The sequence below is a fragment of the Eleginops maclovinus genome, chromosome 7 (genome assembly GCF_036324505.1).
Source record: "Eleginops maclovinus isolate JMC-PN-2008 ecotype Puerto Natales chromosome 7, JC_Emac_rtc_rv5, whole genome shotgun sequence".
Taxonomy (NCBI): Eukaryota; Metazoa; Chordata; class Actinopteri; order Perciformes; family Eleginopidae; genus Eleginops; species Eleginops maclovinus.
In genome coordinates this window covers 17,469,831-17,487,769 of record NC_086355.1, presented here as the reverse complement: position 1 = coordinate 17,487,769, position 17,939 = coordinate 17,469,831, and the positions used below count along the sequence as shown (strand labels likewise).

Below are 17,939 nucleotides of genomic sequence, written 5' to 3'. Positions count from 1 at the left end.
TGAATGAAATGTGTTTTTTTTCTTTTTTTTTTACACATCATACTTTATGGTTGCACGCTACATTTTGTGAAATGGACTGTGCTGTAGTGCAAAATGAGCAGATTTTTTGTGCATAACTACTTTTGTGGCAGCCACATTTATCTTCCACTTTTCTCCTGTCATTTACTCTATTGTACGGCTTTGCAGGCAATGACACCGTGTACTGGACAGACATGGGCCTGAACAGAATATCCCGGGCCAAACGTGATCAGACCTGGAGGGAGGACATCATCACCACCGGCATCAGCCGCGTGGAAGGCATAGCTGTTGACTGGATTGCTGGTTAGTATTGCTACTCCCCGTGGCGCTGGGGGTCAATTACCAATGGCTGTCAAGTTGGTATTGATCGGTGAAAATTCTCACTTTATGAGCACTGATGTGTTTGTTTTGACTTCAACTGGCGAAAACATTAAGCCTTCTGCTGTATTTATGCCTGGTTATTGTTATTTGTTCTGTCCCCAGGAAACCTGTATTGGACAGACCATGGTTTCAATCTAATAGAAATCTCACGCCTGAATGGTGCATACCGCTCAGTGGTGATATCTGAAGGACTTGATCAGCCTAGAGCCATCGCAGTACATCCACTGAAGGGGTAGGCCATTTCTTCTATGTGTTTTCATATTTTTTTTATATTAGCATTTCAGTAACATAGCTTTTAGCTGATTTAATTGTAGAAAGAAGACATGTTTTTGCTTTGGCTTTGCACATTTTAGTCCTTTTCTTTTTTAAGTAGTCATGCTGTGGAAAATTATTGTACAGATATGTTTGCAGACCAGCCATGTTGAACAATATTTTCTTAAAACTGTACATATTGGTGTAAGTGTGTTGGCTGTAATGCAAAACAAAGATTGCTTAAGCAATCATCTTGCATGTTATGGATTGTAGATTTTAATCATTAGTGGTCAATTATAAAAAAAAAAAGAAATGTTCTAGTTTAAGTGACTAATGTTTAGTTGAATGTTTTTTAACATTGACAGCCCCATGCATTGTGTATTTATTCTTTAATCATTTACACTGCTCAAAATGTACTGTTATCATATTATGTGTTATTATTATAGTTCTTCTGATATCAGAAAGTTTATTGTTCAATTGTATTTCTTAATTGTATGCTGCTATGCTCGCCAGGTATCTCTTCTGGACTGAATGGGGTCAGAACCCCTGTATCGGCCGCGCCCGACTGGATGGTTCAGACCAGGTAACCTTGGTCAACTCAGGCATCATGTGGCCAAACGGAATTTCCATCGACTATGAGGTACATTTGCACAAACACTATCACCAACCTCTTCTTCTGCTGTTCATCTCCTATATACTGTACCTCTTACCTCATCTCTTTTGGGCTGAAATATGAGTGTGCCTAGGAGGTCTGCTTTGTGATATGAATTTCAAAATAACCTTCCAGGAAAATACATTATACTGGTGCGACGCCCGCACAGATAAGATCGAGAGGATCAACCTTGAGACAGGTGAAAGCCGGGAGATTGTGCTATCAGTGGCCAACGTGGACCTGTTCTCAGTGGCTGTGTTTGGGCCATACATCTACTGGTCTGACAGGTAATTTATTATATTCATAAATACACACACATGCAATAGCCTGCAATGCCTGAAACACTAAACTGACAATAACCCTTGTCTTTAAAGGTCTCATGAAAAGATTAAGAACAGTAGATTCTCATAGTGGGGTTTTGTACCTTCTGTTGTTGTAAACACTCAGTATTCAGTTTCGTCAGCAGGGAAAAATCTTTTCTCATCGTTTTGCGAAATTAAAGCATTCAGCTAAACTTGATGAAGACATGTTTCTCTTTATAAGAATTGGTCGCTTTATGTATTTTTACATGCTTGCAGTTCATCGGAACACTGTTGTTTGATATCTAAAGCAACAGACTGAGTCAGGTTTTAAACCACTGAAAAGGAAAAAGGTTGTTATAGTGAATTGTATGTCTCTTTTGTTTGTGTGTCTGTGCATGTCTTTAACCTCTCTTGCATGATCTCTTGACTTGAGATCAATCATCTATTTAAATAGACTTCATAACAAGAATTGTATGTGGGTGACTGCAGTCTTTGATTTTGCTTTATGAATGTCAATGAAGTATCTACATTTCCAATTACCCTGCCCTAGTAAAAATCAGAATACAGTGTGCCTTCAGTTTTTTAATCAAAACCACTAATGCTCCCCCCCTCGTTTCTCCGGATGTTCTTCAGGGCTCACTCCAATGGTTCAATCCGACGTGGCCTCAAGACTGACACCAGCGAGGCTGTGACCATGAGGAGTGGTTTGGGGGTCAATTTAAAGGATGTGACAGTCTTTAATAGAGGCAGAGAAAAAGGTGGAGGTCTCATTGATTTGCACACTGAACTCACAATATTGCATGTTTGGTCTATGAAAGTCTTTTTTTAAACTCATTTGAAAATCTTGTGTTGCTGATGCACTGCAGCTATGATTGTTACCTGTCTTGTACATTTTAAACATGATCACCAAAAAAGCTGAAACTGAGGCCAATTTTAAGAAAACATGTTCTTTTTTGTATTTTCAAGGCACAAACCCCTGTGCTAGGAGTAATGGAGGCTGCCAGCAGCTGTGCTTCCACCTTGGTAGCGGCCGGCGGACATGCTCCTGCGCCCATGGCCGCTTGGCCGAGGACGGCTTTGCATGTGAGCGCTACGAAGGTTATCTGCTGTTCTCTGAGAGGACCATACTGAAAAGCATCCACCTTTCAGACGAGAACGACCTCAACTCACCTGTCCAGCCTTTTGAAAACCCAGCTTTCTTCAAGAATGTCATAGCCCTGGCCTTTGATTACAGTCAGAATGCAGCTCGGACCAACCGCATCTTTTTCAGCGATGTCCATTTCGGAAACATCCAGATGATAAAAGATGACTGGACAGGAAGATCTATTATTGCGGAAAGTAAGTGGATTTCACACTTGCATAAGTAGTTTTACATTTACCTCTGTCCCCACAGCACAGGCATACATGTCTTATTTTCCAGTATAACTGGTGTCATGGTGGCAGTACTTGATTCGACGAATATATATTAACCATTTCAATCAATACATCTGTCTGAATGGCAACGTTTCTTTTGCACATAGTTTTTAAAACGCCTTTTTTTTGGTGTACGTTTCTTTTGAATTGAAGAAAACTGCATTGGTTTATTATGGAGATTGAAGCGCTTCCATTATGCTTATGATCCAGTACACACATAGACCGTAGACTTCAGCTGCCTTTGTAATGATGTGCTGCCCTCAACAGATAATAATTACATGTATTTCTATTTTAATCCTATTGGAAAACCTTGCTTAGTACAGAATATTCACATAGCAGTTGGCATGGCATTAATAGTATTGCTAGACTATTTTTATTGGCTTCTGAAAGACCATTTGATTCTAAATCCGTATAATACCTGTGTTTGAAAGGTTTCTGCTTACTGACTGTGATACCAATCCCTCTCTATGCCTCCACTAAATCCCAGTCAGTCCTGTCTTGATAAGCATGACTGGATTCAGATGAACAGCAAAACCCTCTGTTCTGCTCGGCTAGCATCATCTGCCATCCTGTGAAGTTTCTACTGGGAGCAAGGGCTCAGCACCTTCCCAATCCCACCTCACACCGGGAGACTGGCAGAGCGTTCCCACTCACGCATATCCCCCGGACCCATCTTTAAAACCCCCGCTGAGGGAGCACTCTGCATATGTATTCATCTTCTAGGAGGCGTTAATAAAAACCCTCTGTCGTTTTTTGCGCTTCACACCTGCAAAATGCAAAATCAAAGAGGAGCAAACAATTAATTTGAGTATAATTTAAAATGTTTGAATCCATAATGCATACTCTTGTACTTTAAGTAATGTAAGGGCAACACATTGTTTGTAATTTGATTGATATTGTCAATTCCATTGGTCTTGATGAAACCACTTCCATCATCCAGCTTCTAACTCTATGTAAAAACAAGACATCCTTCTATTTCCCTCTAAAAGTTTCTGCATTCATCACGTCTTTTCGAAAAGGTGAAGATGTTAATCATCCATATTTCCCTAATTATACTCCACGTCCCCCCTTAATTACTCCCTTGCCCTGCTAACAATATGTGAGAAACTCCAAGCTGCCAGACGCCTTTTATTGCTAACTATTAATTAGCAATTGGACTCAAGTAGTTTCCTAAATTGTTCAGTTTAAAGGTTTTTATACAAGTGGAAATAGACACATTTGCTATTATCGGCCACATGTCCACAATTATGACAAATTACAACCTGCATAGATGAAATTTTGTGCAAATGGTTACATAAATGACAAGATAAATCTTTTGTGACGGCCGGTCACAAAAGCACAAAGAGCAAGCCAGGTAAAACTGAGGGAAAGAAACAAATTAAAAATGTGGGACAGGATGACACGTCATAGGAAACATTGACACGAACCTTGACAAGAAGCTCCAGATCAGGGCGACACGAACAAGAAAAATAACTTTTAAAGACAGGCATATATAGAAAAAGGACTCATAACATTAACAATACAGAGCTGACCAGGTGAAGACATGAAGGCAGCACAGGTGGAAAGAATAAGGGCAGTGAAAATGGTGGGATAAAACACTGACAGGAAGTAAAACGAGCCAAGACACAAAGAGATGATGCATTCAAAATAAAACAGGAGACATTAATCACAAAAACAAAGATCACGACAATTACATCCATACAGATGCCATATGAATACTAAGGCATTGTTAAATGTATGTTGTATTGTGTTTATTGTTGCTCATATTGAGTTTAACAGAGAGGAGAAGGTACTCTTTTGGACTTGTTAGTGTATTTTTCCTAAGATGGAGGATCCTTTGTTTTGACAGAAATAAACAATAAGCAAAGAAGATTTACACATGAACAAACAAACACAGACAGATCCTGATTCATGCAGGTAATCTTTCCAAAGCCTTAACAAACCCGGCAGACACACTGTTATATCTGATAGCTTAGAGGCCAGTGTCTTTATTGAATTTTAATGGATAGGCTGTGTCAGGGTAGGAAATAATGTTTCAAATGGAAATTAAATGCTTCCTTTATCCAAAAACTTTCTCCATTGTACATAGGAGCACCGTTTGGGTTAGGTTGTCTCATTGTTTTATGAAGTAGTGGTTTTGCCTTCTGGAGTTTGCATTGTGTCAAAAATGTGTTGCATGCCATATAAAATATGTTGTGTGTCCTCTTCCCCATAAGAAATAATCCCCAAGTCAAAGGCTTCCACAAATACCCTACAGTGGTCCATTGGGAGCAGTAGTCATATTCATATACATGAATACATGATAACCCAGCGACACTGTATTACCGCAGTTATTCTGACCCGACTTATTCAAATGTTTCGTTGCTAGGAATATTGAAATAACGAAGGTCATATTCAAAAGGTCATTTACAAAACAGTTGCCGCAAATACACAGAATCTCAGTAAATGATCAAAACAAGAATACGGCCAGCTTTTCAGTCTGTGATCACTGTGTCTCTCCATGGAGGTCTCCTCCCTGTCAGTCACACGCCTCGGGTGGCTGCAAAGTCATTTTCATATTCATTGTTTAGGAAATTGGTCTAGCAACAAAAACATATTCAGGTGCTGAGTGACTGTTGCATCAACAAATAGATGTCTGTCCGGCGTAGTCAGGCATGAAGTCATTTCCCTGTCAATCACAGAGGAAACATAATCCCAGTTCTAATACAATTGGGGCCTGCCATCTGTTAAAAGCAAAGTCAATATTTGTAGCTTCTAGCACAGTTTAGTGGCCCCTGATGGCACTGGGAGATACCCTTAATGTTTTAATTTAGGTTAATTTCATTACCGAAATGCCACACAACCTAATATATCAGTACGATTTCCCTGGACCTAAATTTAAAAAGGACAAATCTTGTTATCTTGTGTATTGTTAAGTTTCAGATGGTCTCTTGCTCTATACTAGATTTGTTTTTCTTCTTAGAAATGACGAAACACATTAACACAGCGGATGCATTTTCCACTTTTAAATGTTGCCAGATTCAAATATATGTGTCCTTCAGACTGGCCTGTGCTTATTTTGTGTTGTCTGAGCAAGTTCAAATCTTTGGAACTTGCGCCAAATTCTCATTTGCCTTTTTCTTTTTTTGAGATGTTGGTTCAGTGGAGGGCTTGGCATACCACCAGGGCTGGGACACCTTGTACTGGACCAGCTCCACAACCTCCACCATTACCCGACAAACTGTGGACCAGACACGAGTCGGAGCCTTCAGCCGGAATGCTGTGGTCACTCTCTCTGAGGAAGACCATCCACATGTCCTGGCCCTGGATGAGTGTCAGAAGTCAGTAGCTCTTTTACATCTTTCCACATTGTCATTAACTCTGAATTATTGTATCATTCAGTTAATCCAAGAAAACTGTGGACATGAGGCCAGTGTTATATACCGTCACACCTTTTTACCTATGATTATATATTTTGCTATTTGTTCAGGTTTTCTCATTTTTCATCGTCATCATCCTTAAGCATGATATTGCTCTTCTTTGTTATGCTGATAATACAATACATGTATATAGCTTTCATTGTCTCAGCCTTCTTCAGTATACAAATGTAATCTGGTTTTATGTTCAGGAGACACAACACCACAACATTTTCATTTAAATAACCTAAAAAAACTCCCAACTTTTCTTTCTTTTTAAGATAAACACAAGTTTGTGCCATTGTTACAAGTAGGTTTGACAATGCCTTCCTCTCACAATTTCCCAGAAAAGCTATTCAAATCAACAATTTAATTCATCTTAATTAACTAGATTAAAAAAGATCAACTACGTTAAAAAACCTGTTCATGTGCATTAAATTATGTAACACTTAAAAATAGTCCCTATATGTAGTCAATCTAAAATGTATAACAAAGCTGAATTAAAGCTTTAGTTTTATTTATATATTTTTTAATTTGTTTTTAATTTTTATTTCCATACCCTATACTTCTTCTTAAACAAAAACCTTTTGAGACTAATGACTGAGATAAAGATTGGCTTGTTTAGCATTTTAACACCTGAGCTGCACCAACAGCTTATTGAATTCCTGATTCAACAGTTTACTTTGCGTGCCAGTTCTCTCAGCAAAGGTGTTGTCTGTTGTTCAAAAATAACACCTCAGTATTTCTGTCACATATAGTTCAGATCTAACTCTTGCGTAATTATGACTATAAAAATGTTTCTGTGAGCAGTCTTAAAAGGAGTGAGTATTTCACTCCTTCTCCCGCCACTACTGTTACTTGACCTCTGACTAAATCCTTGGTTGGCAATTTGGCACCATATCCATCCTACTCCAGCAGCACTGTCTGATAATTAGAATTCCAACTCGAGTGATTAATTAGCGGTCCCTGGTTGTGACTTCTAACCGGAATCCTTATTATCGCACTAGAGTGGACTACCATGACTTCATCATAGTGTGATGCAAAAGCCCAGTGGCTGAAAGATATTTTTATTACAATTTGCATCATTTTTTCTGTGGTTTAACTGCATAGCTGTAGATTTAAACATGCACCATCCATCTTGCAAACCCGTACGAACCAAGATAGAGATCTTTCATTTATTTACTCCATTCCTCTATCTGTGTTTTTCATATTCTTAGATGTCCTCACAGGGGGGGATTACGAATAAATGACCTCTATCTCACAACGTGTGATGCTCATCAGTTTAATCAAATTGCAGCTTAGTTATTGGTGATGAGCTCCTTCGGGGCGAAAAACAGGGAGCCAATGACAGGCCCGTGGAAGTCTTGGAAACATGTTGATAGCTGACTGACAAAAATGCTTAAACCTCCAGCAATGTGATTCAGAGAAGCTTTTTTTCTGTTCATCAGGGTTTGTTTTGCAGGCATAGCAGAGAGTATCCTAATTGACATGTTGCTATTGCAGGCAGCACTTGCAAAAACGATCATCCCTGCTCCCTGATTCAATTTTAGACTCCACATAATTGATTTGTAGTTCTTCCTCTGGTGGTAAACATTCGTACAAGTACTAAAGGGGAATATGTGCTTCTTTTGGAGAGCAAGGATGATATCTTCACATTAAGATCAAGCCACTTGTTAAAGCTAAATACGAGAAAATAAATGTTTGTTTGGGTGTCCTTCCACATTTTAGCCTGATGTTTTGGACAAACTGGAACGAGCAGAGGCCCAGCATCATGAGGTCCACCTTAGCAGGCAAAAACATGAGGATTATCGTCAGTTCAGACATCCTGACGCCCAACGGAGTGACCATTGACCACAAAGCCGAGAAGCTCTACTTCTCAGATGGAAGCCTTGGCAAAATTGAGAGATGTGACTACGATGGCACCAGCAGATATGTGAGTATTAAATAAAATGCCCCAGAATGAAATGCGTTATTTTGATTGCCTTATTTCAATTTTTAAAATATTCTTTAAGCCTATTTCACATTATGTCTTTTTACAAAGCGTCTAATAAAAGTGATACACTTGGAAATGTTATATTGTTTTCTCATTTCTCTCTCAGTGATGGAGTTGTTCATTACAAAACACACCAGTGAAACAAGGATGTCAGATTGATATGCCCTTTTCCTCAAAATTCTTCCATTTTATCTCCCATCCCTATTGAGCTCCTGAAATATGATCCTCTACGCAGCGGATAGGATCTGAAAACCCTCTTGATGTTCTTTCTGATATTTCAGCTCTATGGGTACAGATGGTTCCTTAATCACAGAAGTCATTTCTTTCTAAACTAAAGAATCTCAGTGAAGGGAGTTCTCACTCCCCTCATTTTGCCCATGAAACGTTGCATGCATCATTTATAAAATCCCAGCTGGATATATAAAAGATTATACGTAAGTGGATGTATGTAAGATTACAGTACAAAATTGCCCTTTCTTGCAATGAACTTCAACTTTTTCTTGACGTGACCTCGGCAGCTTTGCACCTTGGCCCATCTCAATTAGTTACCCATGTGTTTGCCGAGCCGGGTCAGAAGGCTCAGAAAGTCTTCACCTTTGGGTCCCCCACCTGCCCTTGCTGCAGCATAGACCTGCTAATGAAGGCTTCACAGTGAGACCATTCTGGGTGCACACTCACCATTCCAATTAAAATGTGTAAATTAAAAAGAAGTAGCTGTTAACTTCCGCCTATACCAAAAGTACGTTTGTGTAACTCTTAAAAGGGCCCTATAATGCACATTTTTAAGATTCATTATTTGTATTTTGTGCCTGTTTATGACATGTTTATAACTTACATTTTCAAAAAGGTATTTTTTTCCCTCATACTGCCTGTGCTGCAGCACCTCTTTTTATCCTCTGTCGGAAACCAGAGCCCATAATAAGTATTCACTGATTGGTTAGCTCCTCTGCTCTATTGTGATTGGTCAACCACTTAGAAATGGCCCGCCTCTCAGCACGTATCACGACTTATGATAAGTCGGAGCGTTAGCCAACAGAAGTGCAAGTGTTACATAGGTATGTCACTATGTTTCTGAAGTAAACAAATGAGTCCAATTGAGGCGTTTCAGGCAAGGTGCTGTACACAACTGTGTCATGCCCTAGAATAGATACAATAAAAGGCATGACATTACACCAATTCTGTATGTAGTCATATGAATGTAGACTTGGATGCCGTTGAAGTGTCCTCGAGGGCCCATCTACCCCCGTTCTCTGCAGCAGTGCCATTACATGCCGACAGTGTTGTTGGCAGTTTTGGCATGGCCCACTCCCCCGTGCCATTTTGAGAGTGGAGACCCATATTGTTAATGACGGCAGTGCTTCACAAAGGGCAGCAGAGTGCATAATAAGGGGAGATGTCAGCATGGCTGGGGAAAATATACCCTTTTTACCAGGAATGTGAGTGTCTGAGAACGGTAAGTGTCCTTTGACTGAGAAGTATGTAGTCATGTGATTCCTTCTTTAGGTCATCGGTTTGTAGTCTGTCAACATGGTAATGGAAGAACCTTGTTCCAACATTATTGAAAAGTGAAGGGCTGATAAGGACATACAGAATATGTTCACATTATTCGAACTGCAACTTCCGAGGGTGTACTATGTTGCTGGCTGTAAACTTAATGTCTCCCAAATCTGATTTCCCATCAATATGTTGCTTTCGACCCCATCTGGCGTTCTACACTCCCCCTCCCCGTTCCACACTACGCCTCTTTTCCTGTCTCTCACTTGCCTGATGGCCAGTTGTTACTTCCACATGCTGGGCTTCTTTAATCAACACCTGTCCTATTAATCCCAGTACAGCACAGGGCTAATGTGATGCTGCTTACAAGCCTGTCCCACTAATGGCTAAGACTACATATTTGCTGGCAGCCATGATCCCCCCTCCTCCACAAGCCTGGAGAGTCCCACAAGGAGCCATCTGATGGATTCCTGCCTTCCTGCCAATGACACTGTCATTTACTCCCTAAACATCTGGGTTAAGCAGTCATGTGGGCGGCGTGTGTGATGTGTTGATTGAGTCAAAACATTTATTCCTAGGTTTACACTAAACATTTTGATGATGCGTTCTCCAGGCAGTTTTTGGAAAGAGTAATGTATTTGTAGATGCAAGTATTGGCAGTTGAAATGTATAAATTAATATGTCAATATCTACTCAGGCATTTTCAATCACACAAAGTATATTGTTAAATGTGCTAAGTCCATTGCTAAGAGTCACATTTGACAGCACATGCCTTTAAGAGGACATTTTATGCTGATTGTAAGGCTCATATTTGTGTTTTGTGCATACTTACATGTTCAGATGCTTTAATGTTCATAAAGTGTTTTTTTATTATTGTGATACTGCCTGTGCTGCAGCACCTCTTTTCACCCTCTGTCCGAAACCAGAGCCCAGTCTGCTCTGATTGGTTAGCTAGCCGACTCCTTGGTCAACTTCTTAAAGAAAAGTCGGAAATGTCCAATCCCTTGGCCTATCAAGTATAATGTTTTAGAGTGCTAGCTAAAAGAAGCACTAGTATGATGTATTTATGTGATTGTGAAGTTTTTTGTGAATTTCGGGATGCTAGCCTTTGCAGACCAGTTACATGCTCAGAAGCCTTTACTCTATAACACAGTAAAGGGAAGGGAAAACCGAGAAAAGCCCCATAGGGCTAATTTAAAGGTGAAAAGCATGATAAAAATAGGTTTTAACATGAACACGTTTCCTATATTCTTTAAGGTCATAGTTAAATCGGGAGCGGGAAACTTCTACGGGCTCGCCATCTATGCAGATTTCATCTATTGGTCGGATTGGGCCCGCAGATCCGTGCTGCGATCAAACAAGTACACAGGCGGGGACACCAAGGTGCTTCGAGCGGACATACCTCATCAACCAATGGGAATTATAGCAGTGGCCAGGGACACAAACAACTGTGAGTATTTGAACAGCTGGAGATGAGCTCCGCTTAATGACCATTGGATGCAATGTTGTGTATGCAAATATTTGTGTATTATGTGTGGGCAGGTGCGTGGGTGATGATGTGTGTTTATGGGCAAAAGTTTACACTTGAGCATTTTCATTGTGTAAAAAGTGTAGTTAAGGAAAACAGAAATAAATAAATACACCACTGTATTTGCTTTTTACTTTGGCAAAATGAGGATATTGTGCCGTGTTTATAGTATCCTCCCCCAGCTCTGCAATTGTTGTTGCTTCAATGCTCTGGGAAGTAATAAAGCCAGGTTTGTTCTTTCTATTCGGGACTATTACCAATATTACTCAAAGTATAATGTCTTAATTCACTGCAACTTACTATTATCTCTTACTTCCTCAACCTGTACATAACTGGTGGCTTTCATCCAATGACTACAGATGCAAATGAACTTTTAGCTAAGAACAACATGTCAGTTAATATTCACTTTTGGTAAGAGAATAGCTTAAACAACATGTTCTGGAAAGGTTTCAGTAGTTTTTCATTATTTATTTTTAATATAGAAACAGGATATGTAATCTATCAAATGTACAAAAAGTAAAACTTTAAGTACATTTGTAAGGAACAGTAAACTGAATAGTACGTACTAAAAATAAAAAGACACTACACTTAAAGTAAAATATTCAACACAGTTCAAATATACTGTATATGTTATCAGCTAGTGTCAGTGTCGACTAATAATATCCGACGAATAAGTTCTTCTTATTAAAAGCAAAGAAAAGGCAAAGCGTATGATAAATGAATGATAAATAAAGGTGTTCATATTAAGAATCGCTAGAATAGTAAGTTTCAGAGGTAATTAATAAAAATAAGTAGCCTATGTTATTAAGGGAGTCTCTTAAGGGTCGTATAAAGTTTTATTTCCAAGTAGGACAAAGGAAGGTGGGCTTAAGTGTGTCCCAGTGGTTGGGCCAGGACGCCGAGAGCGATGCTGCTCCTCGTTTATCTCTTCATGGAACATAATCACATCCTGTGACCTGCGTGGGCACAGCTGCAGGTCAGCATAACGTTCACTCCAACACACCAACAATGGTTGATTTGATAACCAGTTAATCCTTTCTTCAGGTCTTTTATTGTTAACCTCTCATTGGATTTTCCTCACAATGAATGCTTTAAATATTCATACAAATGGTAACCCTGAGTGTCAGAACACAGGAACTGTTTCTTCTCAAATGAATAAAATCCTCATGGCTGGAAGGCAGGTAATAACAGAAGGGACAAGCATGTCCGTTAACACTTACACTTAATACTACATGTCTTGTTGCTAAGCTTCTTTTCTACCTTTGCTCCTTCGCATTTTCTTTCAGGGGTTATGTCTGCAGTTTGGTCATGCGGTTTAGTGCAATACACGATTCCCACAGAGCTTCACACAGCTTGTTCACACAGCACCCAAGGCCGAGACACTACCTGTCAGTGAGGATAGAGGTAGCCTTTAACAATGGAACAGCTTTTTTTATTCATATCTTGAACAGTGCTCATCCTTTTAAATAAAACAAATTGTAAGTATTGCAGTTCAAAATCAAAAAAACATCAGTCAGAAATATAAGTTAATGTTCTGCTTTATTAGTGTTTTTATTTTTCCTGTTATCAGTGAATGTAGACAATGCCATGCATCAAAATGTTTCTGTCTTTGCGCTAATGGAATTTTCCAGGAGAAAATCTATATTAGCTTTCGCCCCAAAATAGCTGTAAGGATCAAGTTTAGTGTTTTAGGCCCTCAGATTCAAAAAGCAAGAGCTCCTGGATTGATTTACCAATCCCAAATTGTATGCCAACTTTCAATGGAATTTGGAAAATCACTGGTTAATATTGTAGTAGACAAGGAAGGCTTCTGAAAAAAAAAATCCATGAGTATTCAATAGTGCTGCACAATTAATCCAATTTGTATTGAAATAACTATATGGAGTAGTGCAATATTCAAATCACAGCAAGCACAATACTTTTTGAAAGCTAAATATGTAAAAAAAATACAATTCTGAATTTATTATTCTGAAACTACAGAGATATCATGGAACAATGAACAATTTACAGATTTGAAAAGGCCATAATATGCTTATTTTCAGTTTCATATTTGTACAGCGACACTTTAATGTTCAAAAAGCTCTTTATTTTGTTAACACTGCCTGTGCGGCAGCACGACTTTTGACCCGTGAGAGAGACACTCCTTCTGGAGGGAACTTTGGGATTTTAGTCTTTGCAGAGTATTAACACGCACACAAAGCTATATAACATACTACATGAAAGGGAAAACTGAAAATCTCTCGATCCTTCCAATATCATGAATCCTTTTGTATCAGTCAAAATAATCTCAATACGTTTTATTTTTCAAACTGTGCAGCCCAAGACTTGAACAGCTCGGACCTTCAAAGACTTCAAGAAAGAGTGCATCCCTGGGGAAATTCTTTGTTTCACTGCTTCTCGCCGCTTAATCGCTTCTGTTTGATTGTTATTGAAGGTGAGCTGTCCCCATGTCGACACATGAACGGAGGCTGCGGCGACCTTTGTCTCCTGACCCCGTATGGGAGGGTCAACTGCACTTGCCGCGGAGAACGTGTGCTCTTAGACGACAACCGATGCGTGTGTAAGTCATGTGGAGCTTCAGATTTAATTAAACCAGTGCTAACCCTTGGGACATCTCGGCACCACATATCGATCGAAAGGACACTCTTTATTTAAAACATTGAAATGCATAGTTTAACCTGGCTTATGTCCAAACTTGGGTTAAGCTCTTATTTGTGCTGTTTACATACACCTTTGATATATTTGAATTGATTCCTTTAAGCATAAACACACAGTAAGGCATGATTTATCTTCCTCTTCGACTAAGCAGTAAGTTTGTAACGATTCCAATAGTCATAGTTGATACTGCTGAGGGAACTAAGGCTATATCAGTTGGCGACTTTATGTTTATGCCAGAAAAAACATTGGGTGTTACAGTTAACTGCTAAAAAGTCACACAACTGAATTATTCCAATGGTGTCTGGCTTTCTAATTTGACAGATTGCAGGTTGAATTTCAAATGCAATGTGAGGATAGACCATAAGGTGGGAGGTGCTGTTCAAACGATGGAGGTTTGGCCAGACTAAACATGGCAAGTGACTCAGGGAAAAAGCTGGATGGTCGCCTGGATGTCACGCTAGAGGACGACAGGCTTTTTCCACCACACCCCATTTTGTTTCATTACTGGAGCAAGTTTTTTTTTTTTTTTTTTAAAGCAGAGAAGAGACAGAGATTGGTTCGTGAAAGAATTTATTGTCGAATTTCACTTCGTAAAATGTCATAATGTCTTATTAAATCATTACCCTAAATCAAATAAGCGTAAGCTGCTAACTGAATATGAGAATATGCCAAGCATGTCACAGCCAGACTTCCCTCAAGTTGAAGAACAGTTTAAGGATAATTGGGTTATTGAATGACATTTTCAAATGTTGACCCAAAACTGGGTCACTGGAGTACATGTGGAGTTCCACTACAGTACACAGTGCCTCTGAACTCACATACTTTTACAAAGTTTGCCCAATATGCACAGTCAAGCTTTGAGATTTTGACACCCTCATTGTCTCCTGCAGCAGAAAATTCCTCTTGCAACATCCACACTGAATTTGAGTGCGGCAATGGCGAGTGCATAGACTACCAGCTAACGTGTGACGGAGTAGCCCACTGCAAGGATAAATCAGATGAGAAGATGCAGTACTGTGGTAAGAAACACCTGGATGAATTGTCTGAGAAATAATCACTTGTGGATTGATTTTGGAGTGCTACAAAGAGGATGGTCTAACTTTTAACTCTTGAATGAATTTCACTGTCCAGACAACAGGAGTTGCCGGAATGGTTTCAGACCTTGCTACAACCAACGGTGTGTGGCCAACAGTCGCTTCTGTGACAGGATCGATGACTGTGGGGATAACTCGGATGAAGCTTTCTGTAGCAGTGAGTCGCAACCGTTTGATCTGCGGCTCAATCCGTCCCGTTTCAATCCCGTCCTGCCTCTGAGGGCAAGATCCGGCGACACTAATGCTCATATCAATACGGCACGCTAGGCCACATGCTGAGCTAAGCCTTCACCGTCTAATGAGTCCCAGGATCAGAGTGCACAGATTCAAAGTGGCTCCCAAGCCCCCACAACCTGTGAAGCTGCCTGGACATTTTTTTGCAACTGATTTTGTTTTTTAACCTTGAATGTTGAAATAATCCAGTAAAAGTTGCTCATTCCCCTGCTGTAATTGGGCTATAGTGGGATGTTATCAAGGTCTAGCTACCAAGCTGATCGAGCCCACAAGAAGATAGAGGTGTTTTCATAATTAATGCACACTCTCCAACTCTAGGATGCCAGGAGTTTATCTTCTGCCTTCCATTTGCTTTTTAATGGGACACCACCGATAACTTTTTCCATTGCCATTAGGCAAATGTAATTATAGTAGCATGTATGTTATATACTGATTATGTATTTCAGGCTGGAGAAATTAGTCTAAGCATTGTGCGGTACTTGGTAAATGAACAACAAGCCCATCTTGCATATTATGGGTCATTTGATGTTGCACCGCACTGAGAGCTGATGACACTCAGGCAGTGTTTATAGCACTGATATTCCAATTCATCAGAGAGATTTTTTCTTATCTGCCAGGACCGAAAGCTTATTTAAACCTCCCCCAGAAAGTATTCTTGTGCGCTGTACCTCTTACTGCCTCTTATTGCTTTTTGAAATGCTAATTCTCTCCCCCAGATGTCACGTGCGGATCATCGGAATCATCATGCAAAGACGGGAGCTGTGTACCAAGCTCAGCCTGGTGTAACCAGGTCATCGACTGTGCCGACGCCTCGGATGAAAAAAGCTGTAGTGAGTCCTTGACCTTGTGATTTGCAATTACAGTATAGGTCAAATAAATATGCGGAAAACAGAGGTGTACCTGTAGCAGATCACAGGAATCTGGTTACTTATGTCTGCCCAGGTCTCTTTTTATCGATGTTTTTAAATATGGGATGCACCAGAAGAAACATCGATGCCTCACTTAAAGCAACTGAACTGCCAGCATACTTAATTTATTAAGAGACATTTAAAAAAAATACATCCACTCAGATCCAGTTCAAATTATTCTTATTGGAATTACAACAATGTTTATTAACAAAAAATAACTATTCATGTCCTTATTTATTTATTATCTATTTATCTATTAATATACATTTAAAAAAGTTCGATTGACTTATGTCTAAACACTCACCCTTATTTCAATTACTTCCATGGTGACAAGATAATTATTGTGGCGCTGTGTTTTGTATTCAGACCACACAGACTGCTCTCACTTTTACAAACTGGGAGTGACGGAAAAGGATTTCATCAGCTGCAACGCCACCTCCCTGTGCATCCACCCGACGTGGATCTGTGATGGTGCAAACGACTGCGGGGACTATGCTGACGAGACCAACTGCCAGGGTGAGAAACCTCCCAAACAAACACACACCTAGACAGACACTCAGAGACAGATTATGGAAGCCAACTTCAATTAGAAAAGACTTAGGACAGATCTCGTTTTTTTGGAGATGATAATGACAGTGGGATGAGAGAGTCATAGGGAGCTCAGGAAGATATAATAACCTCAAACATTACTTTATTTCAAGAGAACTGACTTGTTTGTGTTGTTTGTCCCAGTTTCCCATGGACAGAAGTGTGAGGAGGGCCACTTTGCTTGTCCAAGTGGGAACTGCATCTCCAGTGTTTGGCTGTGCGACGGCCAAAAAGACTGTGAGGATGGAGCAGATGAATTCCAGTGTGGTAAACCAACTAATCTTACCTCTTAATGGAAGAACTTTACAATAAATAAAAAAATATTTTGTGTTTTCTAACTCGTAAGACATTTTTTATTTGCTTGATTTAGACAACACTATCGGGAATTGGCAGGATATTTATTTTCCATTAACGAAACTACTTGTTCATTCAAATGATGAATTCTAATATGTTGGGCAAACCCTTGACTTTTCATTTAGCACCCCTAGCAAGTCAACATTTTACTTATACAGTTAACTATTTCAATTATCGTGCAGAAAGGACTTTTCTCTAGTTCCACCATGAGATTTTTTTTTTTTATGGTTTGAAGAAAGTATCTGCTGCTATCAGAAGGATTGGCATATTACTTAGACTAAAACAGGTCAATATCCTCTGTTTTGTGTTTAATGTTAAAGAGCAAATGTTAGCACTGCAAGGATGAGGTGGATAAATGTTGGTAAACCAACTAATATTACCTCTCAATAGAAGTGCTTCTTCACAATGAACTGAAATGATGTTCTGTTATCTAACGTAGAAAAAAAGATGAGGTATTTGTTCGATGTTCCCTACACTGTCGGTAATCGGGATGATATTTACGTTCCATTAATGAAGCTATTTGTTGTAATGCTTTTGTCATTTGAATAAATCCAGGCCCCCAACAAATATTACAGTGTAAGGAAGAAACAAAGAGACAAGAGATGATTGTGTATCATGCCATAAGGCAATTTCTCTTCCCTTTGTTTTGCTCCCTCTTATTGTGTGTTTGAGATT

At 39.5% G+C, this 17,939-nt stretch overlaps 1 protein-coding gene across 1 annotated transcript in view; it reads left to right on the top strand.

Moving 5' to 3' along the window:
* LOC134867416 (low-density lipoprotein receptor-related protein 1B-like) overlaps nucleotides 1–17,939 on the top strand; it is a 265,089-nt gene that overhangs the window by 183,350 nt on the left and 63,800 nt on the right. Inside the window, 15 exon segments of the mRNA XM_063887959.1 lie at nucleotides 187–321; nucleotides 502–631; nucleotides 1,165–1,291; nucleotides 1,439–1,590; nucleotides 2,239–2,363; nucleotides 2,572–2,943; nucleotides 6,149–6,338; nucleotides 8,142–8,346; nucleotides 11,158–11,350; nucleotides 13,863–13,988; nucleotides 14,977–15,105; nucleotides 15,218–15,337; nucleotides 16,131–16,244; nucleotides 16,689–16,838; nucleotides 17,055–17,177. Of these exon segments, the coding sequence (XP_063744029.1) occupies nucleotides 187–321; nucleotides 502–631; nucleotides 1,165–1,291; nucleotides 1,439–1,590; nucleotides 2,239–2,363; nucleotides 2,572–2,943; nucleotides 6,149–6,338; nucleotides 8,142–8,346; nucleotides 11,158–11,350; nucleotides 13,863–13,988; nucleotides 14,977–15,105; nucleotides 15,218–15,337; nucleotides 16,131–16,244; nucleotides 16,689–16,838; nucleotides 17,055–17,177 (2,391 nt within the window).